The sequence below is a fragment of the Plectropomus leopardus genome, chromosome 20 (genome assembly GCF_008729295.1).
Source record: "Plectropomus leopardus isolate mb chromosome 20, YSFRI_Pleo_2.0, whole genome shotgun sequence".
NCBI classification, from domain to species: Eukaryota; Metazoa; Chordata; class Actinopteri; order Perciformes; family Serranidae; genus Plectropomus; species Plectropomus leopardus.
Genome location: NC_056482.1, coordinates 20,746,371 through 20,759,496, shown reverse-complemented (window position 1 = coordinate 20,759,496; position 13,126 = coordinate 20,746,371). Strand labels below are relative to the sequence as shown.

Genomic DNA, 13,126 nt, shown 5'->3' with positions numbered 1-13,126 from the left:
TTAAAATGTGTTCCTTTTGAATTGTTTGAGCCCATAATATAGACAGAGTTACCCTGATGGCACCAACTGGTTTGTTGACTCTAGTTTTGAAGCCATAAATTTGGCATTTCGACCTTCAGCATCTTGGATCTTTTGGAGCCAGAAGTGACCAAATTTGTATTGGAGGGTGGAAATGTGGCGGAGCAAGGATTGGATTTTACACTGCCTGTTCAAAGTAGGAATATTGCACCATTATGCTGCCTCGCTGTTCTGTATATAGGTATGTGATGTTTTGACGAGTTGTTATTTGTGCGGCCCACTGCAGGAGACTGAAAAAACAGCAAGTGACAGTTAGCTGCTAATTAAAAAAAAAAAAAACAAGAACATTGGCCGTAAATGTCCACAAACTGGGTTTCAGATGATGAGATTCAGGAGCTCTTAACCCTTTGAGCAGAAGACCAGATTAGCCACCATATAACAGAGAAGATAAATTATTGTTACTGCCATGTTAATGCCAGTGTCATTGCTTATAAAGGGCTATAAACGTGTATGTTATGTCATGCTTGAGGCCGGCGCTGTTGTTTTGAAGTTATGCCTGTTATGCTTTTTTTGCTTCTGTGACACCTGCTATTTAAAAATCACACACTAGAGCAGCATCATGCCACCATTGTTTGTTTCTGTCTAATGCAAAGGAGACGCAAAGAAGGGAATTCATAGCAGCCCTATGGCACAGTCTCTGTGTAAAAAGGGCTATAGACTATATGGATACCTGCCACTTAAAGCACCTATGCCCCATATGGTTGTCATGCTGTTGCTGTAGAGAACGGAACATTTTTTTGTACCAGGCTGTAAACATGTTCATCTCTGCTTTAAAGTTGGATATTTTAACATGGTGTTGTCTGGACATGCTTTCAGAGCCAACCCCAAGTGGCTATTCACTGAACTGCATTTTTGGCACTTTAGCATTGGCTTAAGTTTTCATCTCTGGAGGTTGCCACTTGGCTCAGAAACTAAGTCAAACCACTTAAAACCTTGTAAGAAAACCCAAGTGCTGGACTATTGGCATGTATCATTTTATGTCAAAAACACAAAACGGTCACCACACCATAATTCCTCTTACCTATAGTGGACTCTTCAAAAGAAATGGTATTTGAAGCTTTCCCCAACGCATTGATTGCCGTCACGTTCACTTTGTAGGGGTAGCTGGAGAAAACCTCAGGGAAATGCACACGACAGCGATTCTTGTGGTCCGGATCTTTCTGCACCTCCAGCGAACGCTGGTTGTGTCTGCAGAGGAGAGGAAATGAAAAAGGTAGGAGGAGATACAGTAAGAAAAGGAAGAAAGAAACAGTGACAGATACAAATGTGAGAATGACAGAGAACAACTGTGTGTTTTCTGCTTCAAAGTAGCTTCATATACACTGATGTGGATCTGTAGTAAGAGAGTAGGAAACTGGTTAAGCATTCCCCTCATCCAGTCTGGGTGTTATACATCAAAGTTGTGGTCATAATTTTATTTCTAACGTCAAAATCTGCTGAATATACCTCCAGTTACAAAAGCCAGGAAATGACTTGGGTATGGAACATCGCCAGACCTTACTTCACGTTTTGTACATATTTTAGCTTAGTTTTGGCCAAAATGTGCTTTTACAATTGTATTCAAACCTTTTAACTCTGAGCAGATTAGTGTGCTTGCTTCCAAAAACACTGGAAAAAGGTAATGAGCAACCTGGTTATTAAAGTTTTGCAAATGAGTAGATTTAGAACATAAAAAAAAAAAGCTAGGAAAAAACTTTTATTTATTTATTTTTAACGTATTTTCAGGTAATTTTTTGTAGTGTAACTTATTTTTTGTGAATTCTTGGGTCATTTCATTTTTAACTGCTCATTTCCTCCTTCCCATGTTTTTGAAAGAAATCAAGCCAAATCGCTCAGGTTTTGAAGGGTTAATATTGAACTTTATTTATTATGATAAAAGCCAGATGAAAGCAACTACCAACAGAGCTCCAAAGAACTATTATAATCCTCTCATTAGGAAGTCACTGATGTTTTTTTTATTGTTGTTATTGTTTTGTTGTTGTTGTTATTAAATAGGCCTCACTCCACCCGTTGAATGCTGGTCTGCTCTTTGCACAACAAAACTGACTGATATGGATGCTAAAAAAACTGACAGCTCTTTCTGTTAATCTCTCTATTGTCCTCTTCATTTATACCTCTCTGTCTCACACTGCTCATTATTATTCACATTGAATAATACCAGTGTTACAACATTAATGAAGGCAGAGTCCACATGCTGTGGTGTGAGCTGTGGGACTCTGTGATCCGCGAATATCAAAGAGAACTTAACGAGAACAGACTCGCAGGGTCTCCATCCACACATTCTCAGCATCTAAGGTCTACCTTCTGTTAAACCATGCGTGGACGCCCAAGGACAGGTGGAGGAGGTGTTTAACTAAAGCGAGAAACCAAAATGCTGTCATTTCTTTTAATAAGAGCCTACTTAAAAATTATAAATGATCTTTTATTTTTACAGGCATTTTGTTTTGCCACCAAACTATCTGAATATAATGTTTCTCTCTGTGTTCTGTGTGGTTTTAAAATGCATTACTCGGGAGATTGGGGTTAAAAACATTATTTTGACAGAAAAATATGTTTAAAACAAAAAAATCTAACTTGGCTGCAGGCATGTTTAATTTTTCACTGTGTTGAAATGTTTGTTTGCCTAAACCAGAAACATCGTTTTGTTTAGAGACATAACACTTGTGTTATGTTGAATTAGTGAAACAACAACAAATTATCTCCAAAATCATAGAAAATTATTTTTTGTGTGACTTTGGTGACTCTGAACCGACCCTTTAAAACACCAAAGTAGCAGAGAAACATCAACAAACAACTAACTAACTGTTTAAGGCAGTGGTAGACTAGCAGCGCCTGTGTTCAGCGAGGTAAAATGACCAGAGAGCAGAGAGCATACAGCAGTCATAGAGCATTTAGTTCCCCATCAGAAAGGGCTGCCTGTTAGTCTGGTAAGACTTGTACTGCATGAGTTGTAGAAAAGTTTGTAACCAGAATTTATTATATAGTTTGGCTGTTGTTATACACAGACCCCTTTCAAGTTCATCAAGAATTCCCTCCGCTTTTGGATTCTTCTTTCACCAGAGGCATGAAAGAAAAACAACATTTTCTTCACAGAGATGGTTTAAAAACAACATGAATCCACAAGTTGCACCCAGGCACAAAACAAATGCACTTACTGTACATCCACTTCAAAGGTAGTGGGGATGTACGTCGGATGCAGCTGGTGCCAGCTGCAGTAGAAGCCTTTTGGGTAGGTGTTGGATCGACAAGTGACTGTGGGCTCCCGAGGAGGAACTACCGAGGGAAGAAAAAGAAAGGAGAGGAAAAGACCGTTAACTTATGTGCACAATACAGTATATAATTAAGAACTCTGCATAGTTTGAGAACGAGACGTAAAAAAACAAAAAAAGAAAACAACAAAGAGATATCAGACTAATACAGATTAAATTAATCAAATGCAAAGCAGCTGTGTCTAATTGCACATTTCTTCATAGAATAATTCATTCTTGATCAAATATTTCATTTTAAATGTCACTGCTGCTCTTTTTAAATTAAGTTGCTTCCCTGATTATATTTTATTAGATATGTTTTTAATTTTTAGTTGTGATTGCCAATGTTTTTTTTATCAATTTTTTATGATGCAAATAAATTAAACCTAGATTCACAGAGGGGGAGTTATTAAGATCTGATATGTTGAGTCTATTTGTATTGTGAGACCGTTTCATTAGCAGTGTCAGCTCAGGTTCATCACATGATTCAATAAAATCGATCAGACCTGCTCACTCAGTCGCTCTGCACAAGCATTTGCTTCCTCATATTTTTATTTAATGATTGCAGCAGCATTAAAATTTGAGACTGAGGAAAGATATTTTTAAGTGTCAGAGTTTACTTTATTTGCATCGATTTTTTCCCACTTAGCTGTCTCAGTGTTGGATGTAAAGGAAACAATGAGCTGGATATTTGTTACCCAGGACAGATTATATATATTACAAGTCAATCAATGAAATTTGAATGACTGTGAAAATTTAATCGAATAAAGCAGGAGGTGATGGAGAAAAGATATAGCGGAAGAGAAGGGATAGAAGAGGAAAAAAAAGTGAAAAAAAAGTTGAGAGGGAGGGAGGGAAGATGGTGTGAGGAGAAAGGAAGGATATTGGAGTGGTAGAGCAAAAGAATAATAAAAGAGGTTGGACAGAAAAAAGTGATGTTACGCCAACTGCGGCCTCCTCCAAGATTAGGGCCTTTTCTCCACGGGCAGTCAACCGTGCACTCGTCTACCACTCCCTCTTTATCCCCACAGCTTTTTACCCTTTTACCCATGTCATCTCTACTGCATGTACAGTGAGTGTACAGTGTGGGAACAAAAAAACACATTTTCCAAAAGTAAGTTTTTGCTTTTACATAGTTCTATGACCAAATTCACCTCCTTTTCTTAATTAATTAGACCTTGATCTTAATTGCAACGTTTTCATTTCCCACATGGTGCTGTAATGGCTAGGACCGCTGCAGTATATTGCTTTAACAATATATGAGGCTGGCATTGGAATAGCATTATTAAAAATTGGATATCAGCCAAACAGTAATATATACTCTTGATATGTTAGGTCAACTGATAACAGCTACATTCATACAATTTAATTCTTCATTTATAGTCAGTAATGTACACCAGAGTTGAAAAGGTGGGATGGGTCAACCTGTCTTGAAAAGCCACTAAACCATTCATTGTGGACATGGGAAAAACTGCATGAGCTGAGGATTTCTCTCCCCAGTGGGAAAAACGATAGCTCCCAATGTTTTTGCAGAACAGGGCGTCCAGGGTGTGGCCAGAAAAGGTAATAATTATACAGAACAATGTATAAAAGAGGGCTTTCTACCCACTTTAAGAAGCATAGAGTAAACTGGAGTATTTCAAATATCTTTTTCAATAGTTAAACAGAGTTAAACTCAAAGGACTATGGAGATTTTTATGTGACTAGCAGGAAAGCTGAGAATACTGATGGAACTGTAAACTACAAAGAAACTATAAAACTTTTTGATATTGTATTATTCATGAGCATGAGCAAGATAGAACTACATATGTTGAAAATAGAAACTGCATGCTCTTGGTGGGAATCTGAATTGATGGGTTGCTGATCCTTGTTGTGATTTGGCACTGTATGATAAAATTAACTTGACAGAAATTTATCTCGAACATTTAGCACATATTGAATATGTGTTTAAGTGTGTATAATAAACTTCACAAACATATCTTATCTTCCCATACTTATAGCATCTACTCAACGTGCATTATGATCTTCTGAATACTTTAGACAGAAAAAAATACATCCATTGAAAAGATCTAAATTGCTTAAAATTTGGCTAGCAAGGGTATACTTGGTTTCATCATGATTTAGTTTAAAATATAAAAGAGATAATGAGTTGAAGTTGTTGGTCTTAAATTTTAAGAAATAAATAAGTTTTGTCGTATTTGATAAAACTGTCACCATATCCAGACAGTAGCACATGTGAGTGATCCACACTGCCTGGTTTGAAATTTGGACCGCAGTTCATGAGCCAGATGAACTTGTATTTTCACAGACTATGTGTCTTATGTACTACTGTCAGGATATGGAGACAGTTTCTGCAAATATGACAAAAAGTTATTTTTTTAAAGTTACTTACTGAAGCTGTGATAGTTAATTTGCATTAAGCATAAGTGATGCTGCTAAGACTACTAAGCATCCAATAAAGGCTAAATTAGCATGAGCATTGACTTAGGAAGCTGGTTGTGCTGTTGACCAAAAATGTTCTGATAGCCAATCAGAAACAAGAATTTTGTGGCAAAAGAAGCAAGAGGCAATGTAGGGAAAAAACAATGAAGAGTGAAGGAAGAGTGCAGGAGCAGAAAGGCATTTCCTTACTCAGAAGCGAGATAGTTACAAAAAGCAGATGGAAAGTTCACTGCTTCATCACATATATTGTTTCTGCAATGTGTTTTCTCTCTGTTGCTCTAGAAAAATATCCAAATGCACAATTTGTATCTCAAGTGCTTCCCTCAACATTGCCGATAATTGAGGTGATTTATTTGCAGCCAGTTTCAGAGACATGACTCTGTCATTTTTTTGTAGTTTCAGCACTTAGTAACTGAGGAGTTCCTTCTTTTCTATCTCTGTCAGCTTACTCGTGGATGCTAAACTTTCCCCCTGGAATCAATAATCTGTTTTCTTGATGGAAAGCATTAACGTAATTAAGCACAACTTGTTTATTTATGATGGCTCAGCGGAGATAAATTCACATAAAAAACATTTTTCACATGTTGCAGCCGCATACTGTCTAATTATTTTGTAACTGTGATATCAAAACATATTTGGAACTTCCCTCAAGGTGTATTTGGCCAAACACACTCATGCCCACAAGCGAGAGGTAGTCTTGATTGGCTGCTATGGGGTCATTTCGGAGTCACACACAATCAGCTGTGTTTAAGCGGTCACCATGGCAACTAATTAGCCTGTCAATATTGTCAACGATGAGGTGCCAGGGAGACATCCAATCACACTCAATTAATCACAGAGACTAATTGGGGCCATCTCAATCAATGGGCTCCTCATCTAAGAGCTTCAGTCAAAGTCACGCACGCACAATGTCAAACACACACACTCACACACACACACACACACACACACACACACACACACACACACACACACACACAATAAGAGCTGCAGGTGTTCCTAAAGGCTTTGCAGAATTAGCCATAATCAATGAAACCAGCTTATTAAGAACTTGGAGAAGTTAGAAGTTCAATGATAGCAAGTGACAGTCAGATGATAAAATCATGGTTTTAGGTTGAAAAAAGCAGCAGAGGAAAAGTTGAAAGACAAAAAAGGGGAAAAAAGAGCAGAGCGGTGAGGAGTCAAGAGGATGAACATAAGTGTGTGTTCATGCCAGCCATGTTGGAGTGGTTTATTTGCACTCCAGAGTGTTTACCCCTTTAATTTAGTTCATTTTGCCAGGTGTGAGTGGTGTCAATCAAACCACCGCTGAGACACCTAAAAGGGCAGTTCATACTGTAGGGCTCCTCCAAGGGGGACTGATGTGTGTGGTTTGTTAGGAAGAAGAACGTGATATGAACCATCAATACTAGATGACCCTCATGACACAAGGGGGTATGTGTACACGGAGACAGATGTTGACATCTAAATGCCAGATAATCGTTGTGGTGTACGAGCCAAGCATAACAGAAAGAAGCAAGGACAAACTGGACTGATTCTGAAACTGAAAATTTGCCCTATTAAAATTACTCAGATGTAGAGCTGGGTGATATGGAGATTCTAAAATATCACAATGATATCATGGGGTTGACTATTGGTGCTTTTATCTGTTGACCGTAATGTTAAGAGATGACATGGCACAACAGCAGAGATAGTTAAGTTTAGGTGACAAAGTCAAGGATGGTTAGGTTTAGGGGAAGGAGGCACGTGGTGAGGCGTAGAAAAAAATCACCACATTCAAATGGGAAGCAAACACCAGACTCCCACATCAAAGTATGGTTTGTGGGATGCACCCACCTCCCCGTTTTGCTCCTTATATTACGTTGTTACTGGAAGCATTACAATCTGATGCTGTCCTGACGCGTTTAATGTGCACACATCAGGTTCTGTTTTGCCGTGTTCTCAAGTGGCGCTGCTCATGCTTGTATTAGATGGACGCGGCAGACGCCGTCTGGTCATCCAGCCATACATCTGGCGTGTAATAACAACACGACTGGTTCTCACCGGCCACGTTCTCACCTGATGCTGTCCATTCGCATAAAGAAGGTGCCTTTTAGCATTGTGCAATTACACCAAAAGCACTGACAAAGTGGAGCTATTTAACAGATTTGGAATGAGAGCGGCTCAACAATCACAGCCAGCATCTCTCTTTCCTTTTTTTCCGTAAATATGTCTACAGTCACAATAGAGGAGAAGCTTATCATTTAAGTGCAAGCCCAGAGCATCAAGACCTGTCCCAGGGACAATAAACACTTGAAAGAAAAAAACAAAACAAAAAACGCCTGGAAGAAGGTCAGCTCCGAGCTTTGTCTTTCTAGTCAGTAGACTATTACACAATGCTGGTTATAGTTGCTGAGCAATGTCAGGCGGACCCTCCTCCGCACCCTTAAAAGTAGGCACACCGGCACGCAGTGCTTGACCTCCCATATTGCAGGCAGTAACAGACATGGCATATATCCGAGCCAAAACAGAACATCTAGATGCAGCCTTTTAAACCAAAAAGACAACACTTAGATATTACGATATCCAAAATCTATAACAATATCTATTCTCATACCACGATACTGATATGTAAATAAAGTATTGCCCAGCCTTACTTAGAAGTCCATGTCATTTAAGAGTACAAGCCTTGGCTTGCTTAGATTAAGTAAGTGCAAATTGGGTCATTTTTAACTGTAAACTTTTAAACTCTTTTTTCTTTGTTCTTTACTTCAATCCAGTTGAAATTTTCTTAGAAATGAAATGTACCTTAGGGCACTTCTGTACGGTTATAAACGTTTAGAGCTGCTTTTATCATGACTGAAAAAAATGCCAAAACACAATAAAGTAAACATTCTGACAATTGTTTAGAAAAAAATGTATATGGTGGTTCTATGACAATGTAAGAAATGCTCGAGGAAAGAAACATCAGCATTGCAAAAACGAGAAAAGAGAAGGAGGGAAATAAGGACAAGATGCCAAAGAGGAAGCAAGGATGTGTGAGGGATATATATATATATATATGAGAAAATGGAGAGGAGATGAGACAAGACAGCACTCTTTCATCAGATTTTCTTAATGTGCCCTTGAAAAACTTTTGGTCACACAACACGTACGGGTGCACATGCCCGAAAAAGCTGCTGTTTGGTCGCTTCAATAACAATAAAACATCAAAAGCTTTCTCTGCATCTAATGAAAATAGAAGTTTAAACAGGCCAGAGAAGAGATAAAGCACCTGTAGATAAAACAGAGAACAAAGGCAAAATGAATATTAAATAAACCAAAAAAATAATAACTGTAATTGTAATTAAAATGACACCCTGCATGTTGTTCTGTTTTTTGTGAACCACCCCACCTGAATCAACCACAGACAGGACACCGCTCATGAATAAATGTTATTTGAATTAGTCTGCTTTCATCATCTACTTTGAATTGCTAAACATTGAATGTGATTTTGAAGATGCTCTTTGTTGGCCTCATGAAACACACACCTGCATGTGTACACATGTGTGCATGCTAAAAAAGGTTACTTTTAAATGGTAATAGGACTGAGACTAAGTGCAGTTCATAAATCATAATGAGACCCCCAAACAAGAAAAGGGAAACATTTTCTGTTTAAGGAAATGCATGCAGTTTTTTCTGTCTATATAAAATGTAATTGTATTTAATTTTTGACCTAAAGTTTAGTAAAATTAATTTTCACCAACACAAAGCCCTCCTATAGAAAACCCAATAACACATGCATCTTTACCAAATAAAATGGGTAGGGATAAACAAATTAGTAAAAGATAAACTAAAAGCAAACAGACAATAGACAAATTAACAACCAAACACGGAAGTGAAGCAATGTACAATATCAGTTTAAGTGTATGCTTTATTTTGAAATTTCACATTTTACCTAGCACACTATGTGACTGGGGTGGTGATAGACTAGCAACTCCCATGTTCTGGGAAGTAAAATTACTGTTTTTGTCAATGAAATCTGGTGGTTTTGAGATTACGGCTTCAGTTTCCCATTGAAAGATGCTGTCTGATGGCAAAGCAAAGTAAATATTAAATATTCAATTTTTTTGTCAAGGTGGACCTTTTTTAGGTGACTAAAGACTGACAAACTGAGGAAGCACTTACTAAGCATGTTTTATTTTATGTAAGTTATGTTTTGGTTTTCAACACGGAAATTATTGCAAACCAACATTGTGATTCTGTCATTGCATCTCAGTATTAAATTAAATCTATTTAATTATATGATCAAAGTCATGAGATGTTGCTTTGAATGGATTGTTGCTCTTTTTCTGTCTCTCAAACTCTCCCTATAAGCCATACTTTCTCTTCGTCTGTCCCACTATTCTAAACCTGTCACACAAAAATTCTGGGTCTCGCAAAAGAGGATCTTTGTCACAGGAGGGCGCGCGCACGCACACACACACACACACACACACACACACACACACACACACACACACACACACAGAAATGTGAGGGACAATGACATCCAGTGGCCTGGTTGCTAGGCTGCAGACGCTGCAGTAATTGCTATTTGGTCGTGTTAGTAGCCTCCCTGTTGCTTTGTGTGTGTTTGTCCGTATGCATCCCTATGTGTGTGCACACATTCACGTCTTTCTCTGCTTGTGTGTGTGTTTGTAGTGGATTCTCTTGCTATGACAACAAGGATGAATGCCTTTTCTTCCAATTCCTCCATTCATTCCCTTTTTTTTTTAAATACAAAATCTTCAGCTTATGATGCTCAAACAGTCTGGCGCGTCTTTGGCCGTGACAAAAACACAAAATTACAAACCATCCTGGGTCAGAGTCCCTATTCATGCTGCCAGTGATGGAGGTTTTACTTTTACTCAATCACTTTGACAAACCACACTCTTTGCTGAACACAGTTAAGTGTCAGAATAACAAACCAAGGGACTAATTATAGCCAACAAATCCATCCATGTATCAGTCTATCTGTCTATCTATCATGCACATTTCATTTGCTTTAAAATCACATTTTTCATAATAGAAATCCTACTGGGAAGATCTGGATCCTCTTGGAGACTGTGCCGTGCTGAATGGCATAACTCGTTTAGGCAGATGGCTTTGGTCTCTGCTTGACTCGGTCTGCCAATGTCGGCTCGCTGCATTTTAGATTAGCTTAGTCATGTGCCATGGGAGAAAGAGGAATGTAAATAAAACTGTAGGACAAAGTCAAAGAGAGACAGAGACGGAGACTCTGTGGTGCCTTTTTGTCCAGACCAGCTGTCGTGGCTAACGGTAATGTAATTGTGGTGAAATATTTTTATCCGGCACTCTGAAGCGATGCCGAAGCATAAACGCACATGTGAGTGTGTGTGTGTATGACTGTGTGATATGAGTGTGTGTGTGCAGCAACGTGAATATGCAAGACTAATTGAATTGAAAGTGCATACATTTGTCTGCAAAGTATGTGCACTTGTATGTCTCATTAAAAGTATGCGTATGTCTGAGTGCCAAGTATAGAGCACATTTAACCCATTAGCATACAGCTTTGTTTCCTTTGCAGTACTGAACTTTGACTCATTTCATATATATTTGCCTAAATGTCAACATATTTGGTATTTCTAAAAACTCTTGGATCTCTAGGTCTGTGTCCAAAATCCTTCACTACTCACTATAAAGTCAACCTGCTCTCATTTTACAGTTATGAAAAACCGCTTTGTCAGTGATTTCAGCATCAGACAGTGATGCGAAATGCACCTTTCGCTGCGGTATGATATGCCATCGGTTGGGGTCAGTTTGTAATGTGGCCAGATGGAACCTTTTGCAGTGTTATAATAGGTTAATTTTGAAATTGTATAATAACATGTCATATCACAAATATGCATGTCGATATTTGTTGAAACATCACTGTGTGACAGCAATGACTTCATTAACAGCACAGAGAACTGACATGAGTGCTGTCGAAAAGTGTTTCTTCATGTTGCAGATGAACTCACTATGTAATCCTCTACATTGAACTCCCTGTTTAGCGGATGGGGAGTAGTGAATGATTAAATGATTGTTGGCACAGCCTAGATCTGTTTCAGAGACATAACAAACTGTGCTTTGCTTTACTGTGCATTTGTAACTGGGTGTGCCCTTTAGTGCAACGCTATTTGATTATACAGAACTTCCAATCTTGTTTACACAATTGCAGAGATTAGCTTACTGACTCAAGGCAGAAGAATTGAAACAAATGTACACCAAGCGCTCTTTTTTCTCCTTTTTGCTCCTTTTCTTTTGTATCTATCATCTTTTCACCCTCCCATCCTCTCTCTGTCTCTGTAATAGTTGCTGGTCCAGAGCAGCTCCTCAACATTGGGGAGTGAATAAGGGGGCAGCAAGTGCACACACATGCACATAAACACACACAGTGCACAAAACAATGATGCCCTGGCATTCCAGGAATGTCTCCGGGCCAATTGGAAACAGCCGTGTGTGAGAGATGAATGAATGAAAGGAGGGTGAATACCTTATGAGAGCATCAGGAGTTGATAAGTGAGAGAGAGACAGAGAGTGAGAGAGAGAGAGAGAGATAGAGAGAGAGAGAGAGAAACGTAGGTGTGTTGGTTTAATAAAAAAGAGTTCAAATTAATAAATCATCTGGAATATAGCCAAAATTTAAAAGAAACAAAAAGATCCAAGATTAAATAAACTACACTTATTCCTTAAAAGGACTGCAGAGAGGTATAAATGGAAGGAGTTGTTGAAAGGTTCGTTTGACCTCTGAAGCTTTGCGGGTCACACACAGGAAAACGACCATTATACCTGGACACTTAGATCACCCCCCCCAACTCTGCCCGTCTCTCACTCCCTCTCATACACACATGCTCACTGAGCCACCTGACATCACAAATTTTTCTCAAAGCTCGGGAGTAACGGCTCCTGTTTCACAGGAAATAAAACAAGATCCTCCAGCAGCTTCGCACCTATAAACACAATCTCACCTCAAGCACTTGTTTTGACTTTTTCAACTGCTTCCTTCCTTCCTTCCGCAAAGCCTCTGATGGAAAACGGGAGCCGACCAAAGAGGTTTCATGACCACAGACTCATGATATCACTCAAAAACAGGGTTTTTTAATGTGGATAAAGCTGAGTTTGAAAATTGGGTGCAAAATGGCAAATTGGCTTGATTTCTTTCAAAAACAAGTGAAGAAGGCAATGAGCAGCACAAAAAGAAATGACCCCAAAACTAGCAAGAAAATAGTAAAAAGTGCAAGAAAATTGTCTGAAAATATTTTTAAACACAAAAAGAAAGTATAAAAAGAGGTAAATGACTTGAAAAACATGTAATTTTAATCATTACAAATATAGTTGGGTTTTTTTTTTTCCTC

General features: G+C 38.5%; 1 protein-coding gene across 2 annotated transcripts in view; it reads right to left on the bottom strand.

Moving 5' to 3' along the window:
* The window catches only part of cntfr (ciliary neurotrophic factor receptor), a 158,663-nt gene that overhangs the window by 38,280 nt on the left and 107,257 nt on the right, over positions 1-13,126 (bottom strand). For both annotated transcript variants that reach the window (XM_042510003.1, XM_042510002.1), the window contains 2 exons: positions 3,234-3,351; positions 1,100-1,266 (listed from right to left, as the gene is read on the bottom strand). In XM_042510003.1, coding sequence (XP_042365937.1) covers positions 1,100-1,266; positions 3,234-3,351 — 285 coding nt within the window. The remainder of the gene's footprint in view (positions 1-1,099; positions 1,267-3,233; positions 3,352-13,126) is intronic.